Source organism: Saccopteryx leptura, chromosome 1 (assembly GCF_036850995.1).
Source record: "Saccopteryx leptura isolate mSacLep1 chromosome 1, mSacLep1_pri_phased_curated, whole genome shotgun sequence".
Classification (NCBI taxonomy): domain Eukaryota; kingdom Metazoa; phylum Chordata; class Mammalia; order Chiroptera; family Emballonuridae; genus Saccopteryx; species Saccopteryx leptura.
The window spans coordinates 289,380,181-289,404,579 of NC_089503.1; the positions used below are offsets into that span (position 1 = coordinate 289,380,181).

Genomic DNA, 24,399 nt, shown 5'->3' on the forward strand with positions numbered 1-24,399 from the left:
TGTCTCTTAGTCTCTTTTTTTATGTCCCACCTATGTATGGAATCATGCAGTTCTTGCTTTTTTCTGATTTACTTATTTTACTCCATATAATGTTATCAAGATCCATCCATGTTGTTGTAAATATCCGATGTCATCATTTCTTATGGCTGAGTAGTATTCCATAGTATATATGTGCCATATCTTGCTTTATCCAGTCATCTATTGAAGGGCTTTTTGGTTGTTTCTATCTCTTGGCCACTGTGAACAATGCTGCAATGAACATGATGCTGCATGTGTCTTAACGTACCAATGTTTTTGAGTTTGGGGGTATATACCCAGTAGAGGTATTGCTGAGTCATATGGTAGTTCTATTTTTAGTTTTTTTAGGAAACACCATAGTTTATTCCATAATGAAACAATAAAGTATAAATACATAGTAGAAAACATAGGAACTAAACTCATGAACCTTGGTTTTAAAGATCATTTTATGAATTTGACTCCAAAGGCAAGGGAAGTGAAGGCAAAGATAAATGAATGGGACCACATTAGACTAAGAAGTTTTTGCACAGCAAGAGAAACAGACAACAAAACAAACAGACAGGCAACTAAACTGGAGATGATATTTTCAAACAACAGCTCAGATAAGGGTTTAATATCCAAAATATACAAAGAACTCATAAAACTCAACAACAAACAAACAAACAATCCAATAAAAAAAAAAGGAAGAGGACATAAACAGACACTTCTCCAAGGAAGAAATACAAATGGCCAACAGATATATGAAAAGATGCCAAGCTATTTTTAATACCTAAGGTAGAGGCTCACCGATCAATCCTCAGCACCTGGGGTTACATGCTCAAATCTATAGAGCCATGGCTCTAGGAAAGGAAGAGGGAAAGAGAGACTTCTCACTCTGCATTGGCTGTTAGTGAAGGTTTAAGATTTAGGTTAAAATGCAATAGATTTTTTAAATATATATATATATATATTTTTGGGAATATTTATTATCTTGTTCTCCAGTCTTTTATAAATTGGGGTTTTTTGTTTATTTATTTATTTATTGGATTTTGTGTTTTCTGCTTTTAATATTGGCATGCATCAGCTTTGGAGATAGATAGACCAAGGTTCAAATTCTGAACAAATTAGGATTGTAACATCCCTATCTCTGTGATCTTGAAAAAGAAAACTGCATCTTATTTTTCTCATCTGTAAAATGAGAGCAAAACTACATTACTCGATGTTTTAATTATTATCGGAGTTACTAGCACATTCTAGGTACTCCCAGATTTTAGCTCCTTTTCTTTCCATTGATGGCGGGTAACTTCAAATCCTTTTTGGGAGGAGATATGTCGGAGCTATGATAACACAAGGGTTTGGTGTGTTAATGTTTCACTTTCTATTTTTTGAGAACATGGGAAGATAATACTGTTTCTCTCAATTACTTTATCTATAAAATTCAAAAAATAATCATTGTGTATCACCTCAGAAAAGTAACTTGATATGCTAAGAATATAATTTCTAGTTTCAATGATCAAGTTTTTGTGTTAATCACATATAAATGTAGCTTTTTCCCTAGTATTTATGTATAAATTCATCTTATATTTCTTGAGGAAATTGAAGGTAAAATAATTCATATCCTGAATGGTTATAATGTATCTAGGGGAAAGTAAAAGAGATGCGCTCTCAGCTCTCAGCTCTAGGCTTGTAGTGCTAAGATATTATTAGTGGCTGAAGCATTATAATGCTAATATTTAAAAAGCAGCCAAATAGAACTGGTTAGATAGACACACAGACTGCTAGCAGAACTGGGTGTCAGAACAAACTGAATGTCAGGACCTGGGAGGTCAATTTCCTGGGACTGAAAAACCAATTTTTGATGTTTCAGGGAGGGGAGGGTAATTCAGCAGTTACTAAATGAAGGTAGTTCAAAATATAAACTATAAATGGATACATAAGAATGAAATGAACAAAGAGTATTTTTCTCCAGTTTCCTTTATGTTATGGGTTTTATGCATGGATCTAAGATTACAGGTACCAAATATTGTGTTTAATATATGTGCCCCATAAAAAGAAAGTACAGGGAGATTATAACTTCACACTAGAATATGTTGTAGCCATGAGAAAGAGTACTGCTAGCTGCCAGGAACCTGTCTGCGACCAGGATTCCTGACCAAGGTAACAAAGCAAACTATACACCGACAAGTACAGTCCTGGAAAAAATTACTAGATAAAAAATATAGAAGAAGAAACAAAGAAACAACACCAAAAGGTTAGTAGACTTTGAGTAGCAAAGCAATGGGTGATCATTTATCCTTCTCATATTGTGTCTTATTTTAAATATTTCATATTTATCATATTTCCTATAAGAAATACATATACTTTTAATGATTAACACCCATTAACTTCACATTTTGCTAGGGTACAAGGAATCCAGCATCTTTTGTTATTGCTTGCTGACTCTCCCTGGGGTCTTTCTCACAGGATGAATTTGAAATGGTCAGTTTCCCAATAGGTTTATTACATACACTAAGCCCATAAGCTTAACTCCAAGATCAAAATGCTAGTATTCAAGATAAAGAATCCTTTTCATTTAACATTTTCACAGAGAAATTTTAGCTATTAAAATGTAACTATGTGGTTAAAATTTAAATTACCACTATAAGGTAAAATAGGTTTCAGATTTTTAAAATCTATGCTAATGAGAAAAAAGTTTAGAAGAGGGAATTTAATATGAGGAATAGGATGTGTGAGGAGGGCAGGAAAAGAAGGAAGAAGTGAACAAAAGAAAAGAGAAGGTTGTTTAACCATTAGAAAATAGGGGACCATACTTTTAAAAACCAAGGTTACTAAAGTTCAGTTAAAACTCTATCATTCGTGTTTGAAAAAATAAAACCTGGGAAGTCAATTGTTATAATTTTTTATATAATACATAATGTCTAGTAAACTTCTCAAACAAAAAAGAAAGTTCAAACTATCCTTATTATACATGCTTATGCCCTTGTGCCGTCTCCCCATAGAATATAAAAGTCATCACCAGTGTGACCAAGTGGCCAGCCATGCCCCTGACTCCTCCCCAGTGTCCCCTGCACCCCCACTGGTCTGCACTACTGAGGAGTCTGAGGCCCATCTGCTCTGAGGACCATGCACGGTATTGCATTCCTTCACTCCCTTCTGTGGGTAAGATTTCGCTTGCACATTGGATTAACCACCTTCAGAGCACTCTCTCTCAGGACTTCACATGACAAGATAACAATAAATATTATTGAAAACTTTAATGTTGACTTCAGAGACAGTGACCACTTTAGTCGATGATGACTCACAACTGGGATCTCTGAGAATTAGGAGATGTAGAGGAGGTTTAAAGCACGCACAGACTAAGGACTTCCGCAGGGCAGGCAGAAGTCCCCAGGTGCACCTCAGTTGAGTGTGTCTAGATGTGCCCTGGTTAGCTACATATGGGTGCATTGGCTGGATGCCTTCAAACGTCCTATCCTGTTAGTAAACACACGCGTGCCTGGCATGCCCACCAGGGTGGCTGTGCTCCCAGGCATGGGAGGGGTCCCAGATCTCTCCATCTCTGTGCAGATTCTTGGGGGCTCCTAGGTCTGCTGAGTGCCCCCTTTAAAGCCTTGCTATGCCTCTGTACTCTCCTTTGTAAAGCTTTGTAACCTGTTTTGTTACTTGCATCAGTATGTGGCCTATTCTCATGTGAAGTATATTCAAAGATTTGAATGTCTGCACATTCCTACCAACAGGAAAGGATGAGTTAATTAAAAGCTTAACTAATTCTGCTCACCTGACTCTCACACGGCTTTTTCTTGGGACCTGGCTGCCATCCAGGTCCTGAAGGGTGGTGATGACCAGTGCCAGCTCCCCAGCTGCTGGGGAACATGAGGCCCAGATTACCACCCAGTGGCCAGATTTTTTTTTTTTTTTTTTGTATTTTTCTGAAGCTGGAAACGGGGAGAGACAGACAGACACCCGCATGCGCCCGACTGGGATACACCCAGCACGCCCACCAGGGGGCGACGCTCTGCCCCTCTGGGGCGTCACTCTGTTACGACCAGAGCCACTCTAGCGCCTGGGGCAGAGGCCAAGGAGCCATCCCCAGCACCCGGGCCATCTTTGCTCCAATGGAGCCTCGGCTGCTGGAGGGAAAGAGAGAGACAGAGAGGAAGGGGGTGGTGGAGAAGCAAATGGGTGCTTCTCCTATGTGCCCTGGCCGGGAATTGAACCCAGGTCCCCCGCACGCCAGGCCGACACTCTACCGCTGAGCCAACCGGCCAGGGCAAGATTATTATATATTAAAACAAATAAGAGCCTGACCAGATGGTGGCACAGTGGATAGAGTGTCGGACTGGGATACGGAAGACCCAGGTTCGAGACCCCGAGGTTGCCAGCTTGAGCACGGGCTCATCTCATTTGAGCAAAAAAGCTCACCAGCTTGGACCCAAGGTCTCTGGATTGAGCAAGGGGTTGCTCAGTCTGCTAAAGGCCCGCGGTCAAGGCACATATGAGAAAGCAATCAATGAACAACTAAGGTGTTGCAACAAAAAACTGATGCTTCTCATCCCTCTCCATTCCTGTTTGTCTGTCCCTATCTATACCTCTCTCTGACTCTCTCTCTGTCTCTGTAAAACAAACAAACAAAAAAAACAAATAAGAAATAGATAACTCAGTCTTATTGACATGCTATCATCTTCTTAACTCTGTCAACACTGTGAGGCTCTCATCCTGCAAAAGGATCTCTGTTCAGGGCCACAGTCATTAAACATGCTGCCTGTTTCTCTCCCACATCCAACCTTTCCCCAAATATGAAACTGACACATTTTGCAAGTAACAAAAGTGAAGGATTTTTGAAGCAGCAGTTACAGAAAATACAATTGTCTAGCTCCACAAAAAAGCATAAAAGAGGAACTCTGCCCAGTTTACAATCTACATTTTTCAAAAATGGGTTGATTCTAACTATAAATCCATACCATCTTTGTACAATAAGGAAAGAAAAATCTCCAGCTCTGAGATCCTGCCTTCTAGAAACCAAAAGAACTGCTCTTTTCTCAGTGGAGGGAGCGTTGCTTTTATTGAGCTAAGAATGGAGAAGCATAGGGTCACTTCTTCTGTGTGCCCTGTCCAAGAATCAAACCTGGTATGTGCACACGCTAGGCCAACAATTTACCACTGAGCCAATAATCAAAGGCCATTAAGTTTCTTTCAATATTTCTCTGGTAACTCATTTTAGACTAAATTTCACAAATAAGTTAATTGGTGGCAAAATAAACACGTTGGTCATTATTATTTCCCTCTACAATGGTGTAATAAAAAAAATCTCCTTGATGCCATAAACAGTGCTTTATTATACTAGTTCAGAAAATTAAAAACTGATGGCAGAAAAATTAAGCTTAAAACTTTAAATAAGTTAGACTTTTTTCTACTAAAAAAGGAACACTTCTGTAAACCTTTTCTTTTTTTTAATGAACATGTATATTATATTCTTTAGGGAATATTTGTTTGTGTTGTCATTTCTCTTTTGTGGTAATGAAGTGCATGCTTTTAGGACCATACTTTCATCCCATAAGTTTCTGACCTCTATTATACTTCTCAGAATATAACAGATAATAAGTAATGACATTGTTCACAGGGCTTTTAAAAGTTTTAATAAGAGAATAGAATAAAACCATATTATAGAATTTTCTTTATGTGTTCAAATAAAATTTTATTTTTTATTCTGCTATTACAGTTGAGATTTAATATATTTTATATTAGTTTCAGGTGTACATCATAGTGGATAAACATTTATATAACTTTTGAAATAATCCCTAAATGAGTCTGGGACCCACCTGGCTTCATATACAGTCATTACAGTACTACTGACTATATTCCCTATGCTTTACGTCCCCATGACAATTTTGTAATGAACAATTTATAGAATTTTCTTTTTATAACTTTTCATATTCAACAGGGTTGCTTATCAGTTGTAACTTTTATAATCTGGGGTTCATTTTGTTACCTTTCTTCTCCTTAGGAGAGAACATCAAAGTTCCAGTTGCATGTCTTAGTAAGTTTTAATTATACATTCCGGTGTTATTGACTATAGTCACCATGTAATATGTGACATCCTTGGGCTGTATTCATGTTTTTTGTTTGTACCCTTTACCAACCTCCTTCATTATCTCCACCCCAGACCTTGCCAATCACTTTTCTACACATTTGATATTTTTAAATTTCTCATATAAATAATACCATGAAATATTTGTTTTCCTCTGTATAGCTCATTTCAGGAAGCAAATGCCTTCAGGTTCATCCCTGTCACAAATGACAGAAGTTTTTTTCCCACATGGCTGAATGATAGTCCATTCTGTGTTAGATATGTGCATGTGTGTGTATGTGCATAAAATTTTCTTTATCCATTTATCCAGTGGAGACACTAAGGTTGCTTTTAAAGCTCAACTAAGGTGAAGAATATTTCAAGGAACACAAAAGTATGCATATCTCTTCAAAATAATTATGTCATTTTCTTAGGTATATACCTAGAAGTATGATTGCTGAATCGCATGGTACTTTCTATTTAAATTTACTTACCAATGATATATAATCATTTTCACTTTTTATGATACAATATGACAAGAATAAAAAGTACTCTATCTGATATACAATAGATAATTTAGATTTAATGTTTTATTTTTCTGATATTAATGTGTCTTTTAACTTGTGTTTTCAAAGTCTACCTTTTCTGCCCTCCCCAGTTTCAGATAGATAAAATTTTTTAAAATTGCCTTTGTTTTCCTCTTACATAGTTAGATGGGCTTTTGACATTCACAACAAATATATGTATTAACATACAGACAACTAATTGTAATGGGAAGAGCTAGTGATTAGTATAATGAGTGGTAATTTAATATTTTAATTTATTACATGATGGAATGGTTTATTGTTGTTTTATATTTAATCCTTCAAAGAGGTGTTTATTTTTCTCAGGGGAAATGTAAGTGATTTATATAAACATAATAAAATAAACTGCAGTGATTTTAAGAAGTAGGAAAGAGTAGATAAGTTTGGAAAGTAATATTTGCAACAGTTACCATAAGTTAAAAATGTAGCAGTTCTTTAAAGTATCAATAACATCTACCATTGTGTACCTTTTTTTAATGGGATTACAATTTTTATTACTTCTATTATAATATAAATAACATAATGACTGTACAAATAAAATTAAGTAAGGCCATTATTTTGCAACATTGCTTAAAAATACTGAAGAGTAGAACTTAAACTTCTAAGATAGCTTTTATTCTTGTACTCTTTTTTAAATTGTATTTGTTTGCAATAATAAAATTCTGTGTTTAATAAACTATATGCTTCAGGAGTACAATTTCAAAATACATATCTGCATATTGTATTATGTATTCACCAACCCAAGTCAAGTCTCCTTCCTTCACCATCTATCCTCCCCTTTACCCTCCTCCCCCGCCTCTCACCACCTTTTCTTCTTGACATTCCCATAGTGTTGTCTGTCTCTATGAGGTTTCCCTTTGTTCAATCAATACCTTTACCTTTTCACTCCGTCTCCAAACCCTTACCTCTCTGACATCTGTCAGTTTGTTATCCGTATCAATGAGTCTGTTTCTCTTTTTTTTAGTTTACTTTGTTCATTATATTCCACATATAAGTAAAGTCATATGGTACTTGTCATTTTCTGGCAGGCTTATTTAACTTAGCATATAATCTCCAAGTCCATCTATGCTATTGCAGAAGGTAAGATTTTCTTCTTTTTACAGCTGAGTAGTATTCCATTGTGTAAATATACCACAGTTGTTTTTTTTTTTTTTTTTTTTTCTGAAGCTGGAAACGGGAGAGACAGTCAGACTCCCGCATGCGCCCGACCGGGATCCACCCGGCACGCCCACCAGGGGTGACACTCTGCTCACCAGAGGGAGATGCTCTGCCCCTCCAGGGCGTCGCTCTGCAGCGACCAGAGCCACTCTAGCGCCTGGGACAGAGGCCAAGGAGCCATCCCCAGCGCCCGGGCCATCTTTGCTCCAATGGAGCCTTGGCTGTGGGAGGGGAAGAGAGAGATAGAGAGGAAGGGGGGGGTGGAGAAGCAAATGGGCGCTTCTCCTATGTGCCCTGGCCGGGAATCGAACCCGGGTCCCCCGCACACCAGGCCGACGCTCTACCGCTGAGCCACAGCTTTTTTATCCACTCATCTACTGATGGAAACTAGAGGTGATTTCATATTTTGGCTATTGTAAATATTGCTGCAGTGAACAGTAATGCATATATTTATTTAAATTTACATTTTAGGTTTCTTTGGCTTTATTCCCAGAAGTGGAATTGCAGATTCATAAAGCTATAGCAATAAAATCTCACACATTTCTCATAGCAATAGTTTTTCTGACATATTACTTCAGGCCAGGGAAACAAAAAATGGTAAATAATTGTGATGATATCAAACCAAAAAGCCTTTGCACTGCAAAAGAAATCATCACCAAAATGAAAAGACAGTCAATTGAACGGGAGAATATACTTGCCAGTTCATCTGATAAGGGCTTAATATCCACAATTTATAAGAACTTATAACATTCAAAACCAAAAACAAACAAACACTACAATTAAGAAATGGCCAAAAGGCCTAACTAAACACATCTCCAAAGAAGCCAATAGACATATGAAAAGGTGTTCCACATCACTAATCATCAGAGAAATGCAAATTAAAACCACAATGACATACCCCTTCATACCTGTTAGAAAGGTTATCATCAAGAAGTCCACAAACAAGTTTTAGTGAGGATGTGGAGAAAAGGGAATCCTCGTGTACTGTTGATGGGAATGCAAGTGGGGGCAGTCACTGTGGATAGCAGAATGGAGTTATCTCAGAAGACTAAAACGGAACTGCCCTCTCAGATACTCTGAACAAGGTCTACGCTTTCAGTGTGTGTGATTTTAGAACAGAAATAAATTAACAACGTGAGTGGTCAAATCTTTTGTCCCAGAAATAAATATTTCTTAGAGGCGCTTACCAATAGACAAATTAATGAGGTACCTAAAGCTCAAAGTCCTATATTCTGAGGGTTGATGAGTTAAGTCAGCTTCAAAATTGCCCAAGTGTAAGAATTTCCTGTCTAAACTTTAAGTGACGCAGTGATGAGTAATCAACCTTTTTTTCCTTAGCCTCACCATCAGTCTTCACAGGGCAGCCTCTGAACCATAGATACTGTTTGGTCACAGGAGCACCCTGATCTCCTCGGAGAGGATGCAGGACTTTCTGACTCCCACTGGTATGTGTCTCTACTCTTTCTCTCAATGGCCCAATTCATTTAAGGGAAATTACACAGGCTAGATGTGATAGAACGGAAGTACCATTAATACACAAACAAATCTATAAAAATATTGGTGTCCTTATTTGTAAAAATTAGGGTAAAGCGAATAAATTATAAAATGTGTTGGAAGATATCTTAAAATATTTAAATTTTGGCTATGAAAAATTATTAAAGAACATGTATCCAGGCGTATTTGGCTTTGAAAACCAATATAACTTAAAATGACATCCCATAGCATGAATAAAAAGAACTGATAACTTTGGATTTTATAATTAATAAATATATTTCTATATGTATATTATTTTAATTTACTCCAGCTTAAAAAATAGATTCTTGAAATGAAATTACCAAATTGTGAAGGTCAAACATAATTCCTTCTAAATGCAATTCTATTAAATAAAAGCTGTTTGGTAATACAAATCTCTATTTAAGAACCTCTGAAAATGCTTATTTAAACTTAGTTATGAACGATCAAAAGACATTTTAGAAATTGAACAAAATGTTACAAAAAGAGATGGCACACTGATAAGAAGCTCCTGTAAAATCAATTATATTACATTATCTGATATGATCAGAAACAGTAGCATAATAACTGTGTTAAAATAATTACAATGAGTTACATTTTGAAAGGTTATAAATGTTAGCTTGAGTTTTAAGTGTTTTATATGCATTGTATTTTACTAATTTTAGTTCTCACTTTAGATTAGGAGTTCAATTCTAGACATTAAATAAATTTTGAAATGTCATACATTACAAATTTCAAAGATAAATTTTTCTAGATCTCACAGACTATAGAGCCTAGTGACTGAATTACTAAATTACAGTGTGATTTATTTCATTTGCTTAAACATTGAAGTTACCTATTGACATTGACCCCCATAAGATGATTCTGGCAGTTTGCACCAAGAGTGTTTTTTCATAATTGACTACATATTTATTTATTATTTTATGATATCATATCTTAACCATTAAATAAATTGCAAATTACTTGTGTAAACTACTAAGTATTTTTTAAAATCCATTATTGTTCTATTGCTTTATTATTTATTAAGTTTGGTTAACTTTATTGTGTCATATAACATTTTACAGTGACCCCGAGGTTGCTGGCTCGAGCAAGGGGTTACTCGGTCTGCTGTAGGCCCATAGTCATGAGTGCCATTCTGACAAGTGTGAGGTGGTATCTCATTGTGGTTTTTATTTGCATTTCGCTGATAATTAATGATGTTGAAAATTTTTTCATGTGCCTATTGGTCATCTGTATATCATCTTTGGAGAACTGTCTATTCAGTTCCTTTGCCCATTTTTTATTTAGATTATTTACCTTCCTGGTGTTGAGTTTTAGAGGTTCTTTATAAATTTTGGTTATTAACCCCTTATTAGACATATTGGAGAATATGTTCTCCCATTGTGTGAGTTGTCTTTTTATTTTGTTAATGGTGTCCTTTGCTGTTCAAAAGCTTTTTAGATTGATATAGTCCATTGTTTATTTTTTTTTTTATTTCACTTGCCCATTGGGATATATTGGCCAAAAATATTCCTATGAGAGATACTGAAGAGTTTATTGCCTATGTTTTCTTCCAATATTTTTATGGTTTTGCAACTTACATTTAAGACTTTTATTCATTTTGAGTTTATTTTTGTGAATGGTGTAAGTTTGTGGTCTAGTTTCATTGTTTTTTGGGGTTTTTTTTGCATGTACCTGTGCAATTTCCCCAACACAATTCATTAAAGAGACTGTCTTTATTCCATTGTATATTCTTGCCTATTTTGTCAAATATCAATTGACCACAAAGGCATGGGTTTATTTCTGGTTGTTATACTTTAAACTGTTCAGAATGTTGGGACACTTTAGTGTTTCCATCAAAGTATGTATTTAAGAATAGAAATTAAGAGTGTCAAAATGGGTCAGCAGAGAATTTAATAAAACAAGATATTTTCAAAATATCAAAAATAAAAAAGAGTATTAACACAGACATGTAAAAAATGCCAAAAGACACTGATTGTTAGCCAGGAAAATCACCCTTCTTCCAAAAATGAATCTAATCACTGATAATACTGCACCAAAATAAACCCACTCTCCCAAGAAGACATACAAATGACCAACAGGTATATAAAAACATGCTCATCTTTGTTATCTATTAGAGAAATGCAAATCAAAACTACAATGGAATACCAGCACACACCTGTTAGATTGGCTTTTATCAACAAGACGGGTAATAACAAATGTTGTAGAGGCAGTAGAGAATGAGGAATCCTTATTCATTGCTGGTGGGAATGTAAGCTGGTGCAATCATTATGGAAGATGGTATGGTGGTTCCTCAAGAAATTAAGAATAGAATTACCATGTGATCCAGGAATCCCTCTTCTAGTTATCTACGCCCCCCCCCAAATTGAAAGCATTAGTACATAAAGACACATGCAACCCCATGTTCATTGCAGCATTATTCACAATAGCCAAGTCATGAAAACAACCAAAGTGTCCCTTGATAGAGGATTGGATAAAGAATATCTGATACATATGTGGTGTGTTTGTGGAATACTACACAGACATACGAAATGATGACAGATTGACATTTGCGACACCATAGATGAACCTTGAGAACATGATACTAAATGAAATAAGTAAATCAAAAAAAGCTAAGAGCTGTATGATTTCACACACAGTTGGGATATAACACTGTGATCAGGGACATAGATAAATGTTGAAGGGGTGGAGTGAGGAGGGGAGTAAAGAGAAACAAATATACAATGACGAAAAATGATTTAACTTTGGGTGATGGCGCACACGCAATGAGCAGTTAAAATGTTATAGAGATGTTCACCTGAAACCCAAGTACTTTTATTGACCAATGTCACCCAATTAAATTTATTAAAAAAATAGACTCAGAAGATTAATTAATATGTTGGTTCCAATCTCTGAACAACTGGGGTATATTCAAATCATTTTATATAGAAAAACATGGGATTGTTGCATAATAACTTAACTGTTAATTAAAAATTTATTACTTTCAATTCCAAACATATATTTATTGCCTTTCTTAGACAATGGTGCTAGATCCTATAAATTTTTTCTCCCTGTCAGCTCACTCAATGTTTTGTCTTTAAAAAGCATGATAAAGATGCTTCAGAAAAAGCACTATTCAGAGTTTCAAGTGTTTTCTCTTCTGTGGCTACAGCAGTGTGATGGACAGCTGCACGCATGCAGGGAGTGTTTGTGGTGTTTGCCCCTCAGCAAGTTTCTTTGTCTAGTCAGAGTTCCCTCTCCTCTGCCTTCTGTTTTCTGACAATGGTAGGGAGGTCTTCCTGCTTGTTGGCACAGCTTGAGATTCATCTTCAGCAATATGGGCCTCAGACTTGGATCTACTCTGTCGCAGAGCATCCAGTGAACATGTCTGCATATAGTTGTCTGCAGACATGTTGTCTTCAATGAAGCCTAACACCCATCCTGAAGAAGTGCACCTGGCTCCCATGTGATTCCACCTTTTGTACTCTTCTTAACCCTCTGGTATATTTTATAATTTTCTTCTAAACCTTGCTTGAAGTCTAGCACAACAAACAATATTTAATAATCTTTAAACCAAGCTCTCCTTGGTTTCTCTTTAATGGCACGACTGACTTATACAACATGCTACTCCTGAGATGTTCAGTTCTCATTTTTTTAATGTTTTTTTTTAAAGATTTTATTTATTCATTATAGAGAGGGGAGAGAGAGAGAGAAGGGGGAGGAGCAAGAAACATCAACTCCCATATGTACCTTGGCCAGGCAAGCCCAGGGTTTTGAACCAGCAACCTCAGCGTTTCCAGGTTGATGCTTTATCCACTGCGCCACCACAGGTCAGGCCAGTTCTCATTTTTAACATTCAAGGGCTAGGTCAAATTAATTAATTTGAAAATATGTGTGATGTAATTCACATTATTATAGACTTAGAAATAATATATCTTGTTATAATTCATAAACTATACATGATTTATTTTAATAAACACCTGAAATTTTAGAAATGTATATGTACCTGAATACATTTTTTTAAATTAATATATATATTTTTAAATATATATATATATAATTTAAAAATGATTCTAGAATACAAAGGATGGAGAGTTAGGTAAATAAGGTACTTTAAGTGACTATAATGTAGCAAAGTCGATTCATTCTCAGTAACAAAAGTACCACTCTGATGAGTGATGTTGATCACTGGGAGGCTCTGCATGTGTGGGCACAGAGGGAATATAGAATATCTCAGTACCTATCTCTTAATTTTGTTGTGAACCTAAAAATGGTCTCAAAAGAATATCTTAACAAATAGTTCTATAAATGTAAATGAAATGTTCTGGAAGATATTAAAAATGTGCTTTTTATCGATGCTGAGATTATCATTTTACTGAATTTAAGTAAGCTAAAGTGCTAAGTGCTTACAGATATATGTTCTTATTTCTGAGCAGGATGCAGAATGGAGCGTCTGAGGCCACTGAAATCTCGCAAATGTACAATTCTTGTCCAAATCTGCAGTTGTTGAGGATCTGAAATACAAAGATAATAAATCATTAATCTGGTAATATATAACTTAATATTGTAATAAATAAAGTATTTAGAGTAATAGTAATATAAATCTAGATATTTCTCATAACTTTTCTAAGAAACAGTTTATATAATTGTTCACACACTGCTTTTTATTTCAAAGATTAATTCCTGACTTAGCAAGCATGAAAGCAAAAATTATATGAGTTCTCAGGAGACTTACTGTTCTGAAGACAAAACTGAGCCACTTAGCCAAAACAATGAATTATTATTATTTCTGTGGTAGAGTCCAATCCATGATAACATGTTGAAAATGCTCAAAAAATTCTGTAAGAAAACAAATTTTATGAGAAACAAAGTAAAAGCTAGAGAAGGGGGAAGAGGTTAAGAAAGTCAAGGTGACTGACTGCTCAGTAAACAGCACACCAGCATGTGATGAAAATAATGAATAAGCAAATCAGCAAATCAACCACGTCATACATTCCCGGAATTGTTGGTGACCCACCCAGCTGGCCCAGCATGTCCAACACCCTGAGGGATCACACATGTTCAGTGGAAATACAGAGGACCCTGAATCACCTTGGAACACCTCAAGATTCATCTGAATTGAGTCAATAGCTGCCACATAAGCAACAGTGTTTTAACCAATTTGCCAAAGAAACAGATAAGTCTATTAAAGGGTTTGGATCTCTACCCTCCATCCCCCAGTGAACAACAACCAAAGAAAATACAGCAGGATCATTTAGTGGCTGAGATCACATTACTGAGAAACTTTCCAAAGGTCCAGAACAAGCTGCTGAAAAAGAGAAAGTTTGTTGCTCAAATTAAGAGCCAGTTCCAGAGAATCTGGAGGTTTCCTTGAGAAGAGCTCAAAACAAAGAAATCTTGTATCCTGGAAAAGCCAAATTCAACCTCAAGTGCAGGTGCAGGATGAGGAAATGACAGAGGATGACCTCTGCTTTATTCAAGGGAGAGTCTTTTGTTAGGCACCTTGAAGCAGATAATATGGATGTTACTGAACTATTTAAACATTTGAGAGTGAGAATTCATAAGCAAGGACCTATGATAGATAGCATGGAAGCTAAAGTTGAAAATGTAGAGATGAATTTTTAACAGGTCAACCAGTAACTGTCAAGGGCAGCAGAAGACCAGAAAAGAATTTTTGCATGTTTCTGTGAGATGCGCAAGCCACTAAAAAAGTATAGGAATCTACAACTGGAATAGTAATGAAGAATGGAACAAAATTCTTAACCTTTATATTTTTTTGCTGTATGATTTTTGTTATAATTTTTTGTATTTTTCTGAAGTGAGAAGCGGGGAGGCAGTCAGACAGACTCCTGCATTCGCCCGACTGGGATCCACCGGCATGCCCACGAGGGGATGATGCTCAGCCCATCTGGGTCATTGTTCTGTTACAACTGGAGCCATTCTAGTGCCTGAGGCAGAGGCCTTGGAGCCATCCTCAGCACCTGGGCCAACTTTGCTCCAGTAGAGCCTTGGCTGCGGGATGGGAAGAGAGAGACAAAGAGAAAGGAGATGGGGAAGGGTAGAGAAGCAGATGGGCTCTTCTCCTGTGTGCCATGGCTGGGGATCAAACTGGGGACTTCCACATGCCAACACTTTACTGCTGAGCCCACTGACCAGGTCCTTAATTGTTATATTTTAAATGACTGTATCATCATTATTTTGGCTCTGATTTTTACTTGTTATGCTGAGATTTTCAATTCAGTTTCTGTTAAAATTAAACAATGGAATGATTTGGTAACTAATAAATTTACCTTAGGAAATGCCAAATTCTTATTTTCAGAGAATTCATTTTGAAGAACAAACTATACAGGTAATAAACATTTTTTTTAAATTTAGATTACAGTAAACTTTCAAGATTGTTTTGGTTTTGAGTTTACAGCATGTTGAATTGACATTTGTATACCTCTACTGATGGTCACCCCAATGAGTCTGGTTCCCATCTGACACCATGCATGGTTATTAGAATATTGTTCATTATATTTTTTTATAATTTTTTTTATTTATTCATTTTAGAGAGGAGAGAGATTGAGAGGGAGACAGAGAGGAGAGAGAGACAGAGAGAGAAGGTGGGGAGGAGCTGGAAGCGTCAACTCCCATATGTGCCTTGACCAGGCAAGCCCAGGGTTTCGAACTGGTGACCTCAGCATTTCCAGGTTGACACTTTATCCACTGCGCCACCACAGGTCAGGCTCATTATATTTTTGATGATGTGCTTTGCATCATCATGATGGTTTTTATATCTGACAATTTAAAGAACCACTTTTGGATAAAAGTACACAATATATAATATAAGCTTTCAAACTGTTCTTCACTTTTATACATAAGTAAACATTTTGAACCATTCTTCATTAAATAAGGAATTAGATGTTTGCCAATTAATTCACTTTTCTCTTTAAATCAATTCTGTTTTAATCCACTAATCTGAATACTATAAACAGTATTATCCTAGATTCTAGTTTGTATTTTATAATATTCTTATATAACAGTTTGAAAGAGAAGGTAATGTTTAAATGATTTTTCCCCTTCTTTTCTAAGTGAGAGGAGGTGAGTGAGATACACAACCAGATTCCTATTTGCACCTTGACCAGAATCCACCCAGAAACCTTTGTCTGGGGCTGATGCTTTGCTCCTTTGTGGGCATACTGTCAACCAAGCTATTTTTAGCACCTGAAGCAAAGGCTCCACTGAGCCATCCTTAGTGCCCAGGACCAATGTGCTCAAATCAATCAAGCCATGGCCACAAAGAAGCAGATAGTATTTTCTCCTGTGTGCCCTGAATGGGAACCAAACCCAGGACATCCACATCCTAGGCCAACACTTTAACACTGAGCCAATCGGCCAGGGCAACACAAAAATAATTTTAGAAATAAAAAAATAAAGTTATTTCTTTCTAAGTGATAGTCTTACAATTTATCTATATTTTTACATATTTGACCCATTAGAAAAATGAATTGGTATGATTAAGTGAAAAGGACAAATGAACAAAAACAACAATTTCTCAGCTCTGAAAGTTGAGCAGAAACTAATAAAAACTTATGATAATTTATTATTGGAAAAGCTGCTAAAGATTTAAGTAAGAATAGAGCAAATTTGTTTCTTCTTGTCTAAAATGCTCCCAGATCTCCCCTAATTCTTATCTTAGCTCAGTGAGTAAGAATGATGCTTTTTACAATTTAAGGAGGGCTGCAAATATCAATGGTGTTGCCACATGGGCAGACTTGCCACTGAATTTTCAACAGAGTGCTGAATGCACTGATTAATAAATGAGGAAGACCATCACTTTTGTAGTCCAAGTTGTGCTTTCCATTCTGCCAAGCACAGTGTCAGCACTAAATATAATAAGAAGGTTTTAAAATGAGAGTACAATAATAGAGATGACATCAGATCTCTACACATGCTTGGCTGATGGGAAAAAATGAAAAAATGTGCAGAAAATACAAGAATGGTCCAGTTAAAATGAAAACCCATGGGGACTTTGAGAACTGATTTTAAAGTAATGAGCACTCTCCTACACACACACAGACACACACAGACACACACACACACACACACAGATACTACATCAAGTAGCAAAGAATGGAAGCAATATTGATGTATTGATGAGGTATTTGGATACATTTTTAAAAAGCATTGGTTTTCAACCACGCTTTGCATACACAAGGCAAATTCTGGGTAAGCCAGGTTACACAAATAAATAAGAAGAATTCTAAAAACTGAATAAACACACTACAAAAGAGAAGATTCTATAGTAAAAGCTATTCAAATTACAAAAATAACTGTATTTAAGAAAGATGAAGCAGAATTTATACTATGCTATATTATCAAAAATATGTAATTATAAAAAATTAGAAAACGTACAAAGAACCTAAAAATGTCTTCTATGCTCTCTGGGGAAAATTAGTCAATAGAATCTAGCTTTTACTGGAATAAAATGTTGAAGTTATTAGAAAAGATTTTTAAATAATCATTATAAATTTAAATTTATATTTATACATAAATTATGCAAACTATGTTCAGGACCTGGCCAGTTTGCGCATTGATAGAGCTTCTGCTTGGCGTGTAGATATCCTGGGTTCATTCTCAGTCATTCTCCTGGGCTCACAAGAGATGTGATCATCTGCTTCTCTTCCACTTCCCCTCCCCTTTCTTCCTCTCTCTCTCTTTCTCTGCCGTAGCCATGGCTTGATTGGTTTGAGCGCATGGGCCCCAGCGCCCAGGACACATGCTATGAGGATGGCTATGTGGAGCTTCTACCTCGGGTGCTAAAAATAGCTCAGTTGTAAGTGTCCCCAGGTGGGCAGAGCATCAGCCCCAAATGAGGGTCAACAGGTGAATCCCGGTCTTGGTGCATGCAGGAGCTTGTCTATCTCCCCTCCTCTCACTTGAAAAAGAAAAATACACTATGTTCTAATAATATAAAAATATAATGGCAGTGACAGAACAATTAGAGAAATAAAAATAATATGAATAAATCAAATAAAAATCAGAGTTAAAAATACCTACATTGAAAAATTCCATACATTTACATAAACTTTGAGATGCAGAATATGAATTGATGACATTGAAAGACAAAAGAAAAAAATTATAATTCCTGAGGCTAAAGAGAAAGACAAAAATTAACGGAGACTCAGAGACTTTAGAACAGTATCAAAAACTAATAGAGATGTAAATATTGTCTGAAAATAGAAGAAACAGAAAAATAGTTTTTGAGACACAATGAAGGAACGATTTCTTATACTTTATGTTAAAATATATAGAGGCGCATGTGTATAAAGTTATTCATGAGAAAAGAATTATCTAATATAAATTATGCCCCATCAATTAAATAATACTGTAGAAAATATAAATCTCACCAGACACCATGACAAACACAGCAACACAAAAATATAAATTCTCAATGTATTATAGATCTAAATGAAGAAGTTAATAAATAAAATAAAGATAAGCCCTAAAGAGTAGTGTAGCATATTATCTTCAGGAATATTGACTAACTTTTGCTGGGTTTAAAATACTCCCTAGTGCCCAAAATGAGATATTGTACTATGGCAACATAAATATATTAAGGTCATTAAAAGAATTAAATCTGAAAATAAAAATGTAAGTAACAGTCAAAAAGAATTACACCTTATAAATTTTAAAAAGAACACAAACCTCAAATATAACAACTTATACTAAGGAAAATAACAGGCAGCATAGAGGAAAAATTCAAGAGACAGTCTGCTCTTTGTCATAATAGAGACTTTCATAGTGATTATTGCCTACAAAGATGTGTTCAACCCATCAGTAATCAGAAAAATTCCTGTTAATGTCATAGTAATACATTTATAAAATGATCAGAATTTATAACATGAAAATACCTAAGATTTGGGTCATGAAAGTATTGTATAAAATGTGTATTTACACAATAAACTTGAAAATGCTCGGATAATCCAATATATTTGACATATACAAACTTTTATGATGCTATTTCATTCTGATGCATAGAGGATAATAAATTTTAACTATACACATATACAATTATAATATAATTATATTTATAAATTATTGTTATATTTTAAATATAATATGCTACATAAATATGATGTGTGTAATATTTATATATAATATAAATTATTTTAAATATAAATACAATAGAATATTTGGGAAAAAGACATACACAAAGACTTTTATAAAATAATTATTCATAATACCTACACATTAAAAAAACAATTATATTCTGAATAGAAAAAATTTAAATGTCATGTATATACAATAGAGCAATGAAATTTAACAAGAGATAAATGTAGTAATACAGATAAATTTCAAAAATATCATATGAGAGACAAAGGAGACAGATAAAATGCTTAATAAATTATTTTCATTATATAAAGTTCAACATTAAGCAAAGATATTTTTTAATATAAAAATCAAAATAGTGATTAAGTGAGGAGGAGAGAAGTTAAGAGAGGGTACACAGAATGCAACTACTTGTGGACTAGTAACTTCTACTTCATAATCTAATTTGTAATTACATGGTGCTTTTCAGTTGGTAATTGATCTGTAAAATAATGATATGCTCACTTTCCATGAGGTATGGTAAAATTAAGTATCACAATTTAGGAGAAAAGAGGCATGGTTGTCTACAAAAATCAAGAACTGGAAATTATCAAATGACCATTAGTGGCATAAAATATAAATAAAATATTATAGTCAAACAATGTAATATTAGCAGCCTTTAAAAGACATAAACCACAAACATATACAAAAATAAGAATGAATTCTACAAATATAGACCAAATTGACCTGGTAAACAAAATGCTGGAAACAATTAAAATCTTACCATTTCTTCTTCATTATCTATGTAGAGCAGGCTAGAGTTCTTAGAAGCACAGGCAAGTGAACTCTGATTCCAGGCTTTTCTTTCAGTACTAATATAATAGCAGTTGTTGGAATATAGTAACCACTCCTTTGGACAACGACCACAGTGATAGGCTGAAGAAAGATCATGAGTTATTATCCGAAAGCTATTTGAATTCTAAAATATGAAAATTAATTTACATGTTTGCATAGGTATAGACACACACATTTGTGCAGGTATTTATATATATATCCTCACCGGCTGGTCTGTAGAAAAGCCAACGCACTCACAGAGAGGGGTCAGCTTCTCATTCCCTAATCTATGTGCCCGTATGAAGCAAACACACAAAAGTATCCACTCTCTAAATGTCCTGAATGTCAATGAATAAAACCACTTTTGTAGAATACAAGAATTGTTTTCAGCCAATAAGCAACAATGAGTATGATGATTTTAAACGAATATTTCTTCATATTGTTCCATAAGAAACATTCTTCTGTACTCATTATTTATAAATATTCATTGGATAGTATGATAATTTGTGTCCCTGTCCAAAAAAAAAAAAACTAATATCAAAACTTAGAAAAGAGTTATGTACCTGTCTGATTCTTGGTTGTCAAGGAAGATTTATTTTTCTTCAATATTACATTAGCTAGAAAAAAAAGTAATTCTTATTAAAAATTAATATTGATCTAATTAGAACCCTAATATCTTTGTTTCTACATTAAAATATAATATATTGTCTAGGATTAGAATAATTTAGAATAAAATTGATTTTACCAAAAAAATTAGATGAAGCAATGATGATTTGAGAGAAAAAATATTCAAAATCCAAGAGAACCAAACTTCATCATCTCTTTTCCATTTGGATTAACCAATCTCAAAAATTAATTTGTATTAATAATGTGCCTAAAGTATGCCTTCAGTTATAAAATCAAAATATATGTGGATATATATAAACTACTCTCTAAAATTATTTTGTTATTTATACCCTGGATAAATTCAAAATAATCATTTCACACTTACTCTAAATGCATACTTTAAAAATCAGAGTTCTGTTCCATAATATTATAAAATTTTAGAGTCACTGAGATTCATTCAAGTGAGAAGTTCTCTGAAAATATTGTAACAACTTACTCACAGGGAATAAAATGCAACACTCTTACTACAGCATAAATCAAGATGAGACAGATGACTCCTAGGATTCCAGCAATGAGCTTCTCTGGAGGTGATGATGAACCTGCAGAGAGAGAATCGATAGGTGGAGACATTACTTAGATAGTTTATATAAAAAAGAACCCACATGCACAAGGAATCATATACATCATCTTGAACCCCAAATACATAACTCCCACTGTAATCTTCTCTTAGAAACACCATTGCATTTTCAGGAAATAACAACGGCCTAAGAGTTGCTGGTCTAAGACTACACCTTACAACAATGTCTGAATAAAATTCATTCTCAGATTTCATATTATTACACTGTATCCCAACTTTAATTCCTATCCTCACAACTCAAAAATAGGTGAGCTAATTACTTATTTGGTCCACTACACCTCTGCATGCCATCTGCACATAGTAGAAGAGTTATACTGTGTGTCTATTAAATGTGTCATTTTTGCAGTGGTCAGTCTTGTCATTCCATTGAAGATCGGGAGATGTATTTTGAAAGTTTATTCCCACATAAAATATTTACTGTTCAGTTTTTTAAATGGAGCTTTTCATTCTCTTACCTCTCACTTTCTGTCCCCTTGTGTCCTTGGCCAGACTCATTTCTGAGTAGTTTTCTTGATGGATCTCCATCTCTGCAGCTGAGTCAGACCAGGGATGGTGCCTATGATAACAATACCTGAGTGGTAAATAAATGATATGAATAATGCCAAGATCCCTATGATAGTCACTGTGGGTGGAGTCTGAGATAAGTAAGAGGACTCACTTTGCCTTGGACCAAAGTGAAGTCTTGTTCTAATTTACTTAAGGATTTAAATAAGTATTTCATAATAGAATAATGGCTCTTAAAATGCTATCTTATATTTAGCACTATATTGTTTGAAGCAATGAAAAGTAGAACTTAGTGAAGAATAGAGAAAGTCAGAATAATAACATGTTTATTAAAGTCAGAGCCCACTGAATAATTTTAACACTATTAGAATAACTGTGAAAATTAAAAGGCTGTATTGAAAGAAATACAGTTTTTATGACAATTTTTAAATGCATCAATGGTTAAAGATTGAGTGCTTTAAAGTTGGGGAACTAGTAGTGTTCCCATATATAGCAGTTTCCTGTATATAAAGATTTATTTAGTCAAATTTATTTAAGGGCAGATGAGGACTATCAAAAAATACTTTAATTTGAATAATTGTGGGGTCTTGAAAAATTAAAATTTAGTAAAATATTATATATGTTATAAAATGTTACATGACAACTAAAGTTAACCAAACCTTAATAAATAATAAAGCAATAGAACAATAATGGATTTTAAAAAATACTAAGTAGTTTACACAAGTAATTTGCAATATATTTAATGGTTAAGATATGATATCATAAAATAATAAATAAATATGTAGTCAATTATAAAAAAAACACTCTTGCTGCAAACTTCCAGAAACATCTTATGGCCGTCAAAGTCAGTAGGTAACTTCAATGTTTAAGCAAATGAAATAAATCAGACACTGTAATTTAGTAATTCAGTCACTGGGCTCTATAGTCTGTGAGATCTAGAAAAATTTTGGCTTTGAAATTTGTAATGCATGACATTTAAAATTTATTCAGTGTCTAGAATTGAACTTACTAATCTAAAGTTAGAACAAAAATTTGTACAATATAATGCATGTAAAACACTTAAAACGCAAGCTAACATTTATAACCTTTCAATATGTAACTCATTTTAATTATTTTAACTCAGTTGCTGTTCTATTATTTCTGATTTATATCAGATAATGTAATATAATTCATTCTACAGGAGTTTCTTATCAATGTGGTATCTTTTTTTCTAACATTTTGTCCAATTTCTTAAAAGTTTTTTGATTGTTTATAATTAAGTTTAAATAAGCATTTTTTCAGAGATCCCTAAATCCAAATTTGTATTACCAAACAGCTTTTATTTAATTGAACTGCATTTAGAAGGAATTATGTTTGACCTTCACAATTTGGCAAATTCATTTCAAGAATCTATTTTTAAAGTATAAGGTAAATTAAAATAAAAGTATATCTATTAATTTCAAAATCCAAAGTTACTAGTACTTTCTCTTCATGCTATGTATGGGATGTCATTTTAAGTTATATTGGTTTTCAAACCCAAATACACCTGGGTGTATGCTCTAGTAATTTTCTACAGGCAAAAATTTAAATATTTTAAGATATCTTCCAACATATTTCATATTTTATTTTACTCTCTTTACCCTAATTTGTACAAATAAGGACACCAATATTTTCATAGATTTATTTCTATATTAATGGTACTTCCATTGTATCACATCTAGCCTGTGCAATTTTCCATTAAATAAATTGTGCCACTGAGAGAGAGAGGAATAAAGACACATACCTGTGGGAGTCAGAAAGTCCTGCATCCTTTCCGGGGAGATCAGGGTGCTCCTGTGATCAAACAATATCTGTGGTTCAGAGGCTGCCCTGTGAAGACTGATGGTGAGGCTAAGGAAAAAAAGGTTGATTGCTCATCACTGCGTCACTTAAAGTTTGGACAGGAAATTCTTACACTTGGGCAATTTTGAAGCTGATTTAACTCATCACATCCTCAGAATATAGGACACTTTGAGCTTTAGGTACCTCATTAATTTGTCTATTGGTAAGCGCCTCTAAGAAATTTTTATTTCTGGGACAAAAGATTTGACCACTCACGTTGTTAACTTATTTCTGTTCTAAAATCACACACACTGAAAGCTTAGGCCTTGTTCTGAGAGTATCTGAGAGGGCAGTTCCGTTTTAATCTTCTGAGATAACTCCATTCTGCTATCCACAGTGACTGCCCCCACTTGCATTCCCATCGACAGTACACGAGGATTCCCTTTTCTCCATATCCTCACTAAAACTTTTTGTGGACTTTTTTTTTATTATTTATTCATTTTAGAGAGGAGAGAGAATGAAAGAGAGAGAGAGAAAGAGAGAGAGAGAGAGAGAGAGAGAGAGAGAGAGAGAGAGAAAGAAGGGGGGAGGAGCAGGAAGCATCAACTCCCATATGTGACTTGACCAGACAAGTGCAGGGTTTCGAA

General features: G+C 34.6%; 2 protein-coding genes and 1 pseudogene across 2 annotated transcripts in view; 2 read left to right on the forward strand and 1 right to left on the reverse strand.

The window, feature by feature from the left end:
- LOC136388356 (NKG2-A/NKG2-B type II integral membrane protein-like) overlaps positions 1 to 24,399 on the forward strand; it is an 85,549-nt gene that overhangs the window by 20,801 nt on the left and 40,349 nt on the right. The window lies entirely within an intron of this gene.
- On the reverse strand, positions 1,268 to 21,973 carry LOC136407086 (NKG2-A/NKG2-B type II integral membrane protein-like). The gene is made up of 9 exons (XM_066387893.1): positions 21,904 to 21,973; positions 21,787 to 21,843; positions 21,312 to 21,410; positions 20,765 to 20,822; positions 20,156 to 20,324; positions 14,033 to 14,136; positions 13,708 to 13,811; positions 3,776 to 3,860; positions 1,268 to 1,334 (listed from the first exon to the last, which is right to left on the reverse strand). The coding sequence occupies exons 1-9, from the start codon at positions 21,971 to 21,973 to the stop codon at positions 1,268 to 1,270; spliced, it is 813 nt and encodes a 270-aa protein (XP_066243990.1).
- LOC136375686 (syntaxin-7 pseudogene) lies at positions 14,329 to 15,033 on the forward strand (annotated as a pseudogene).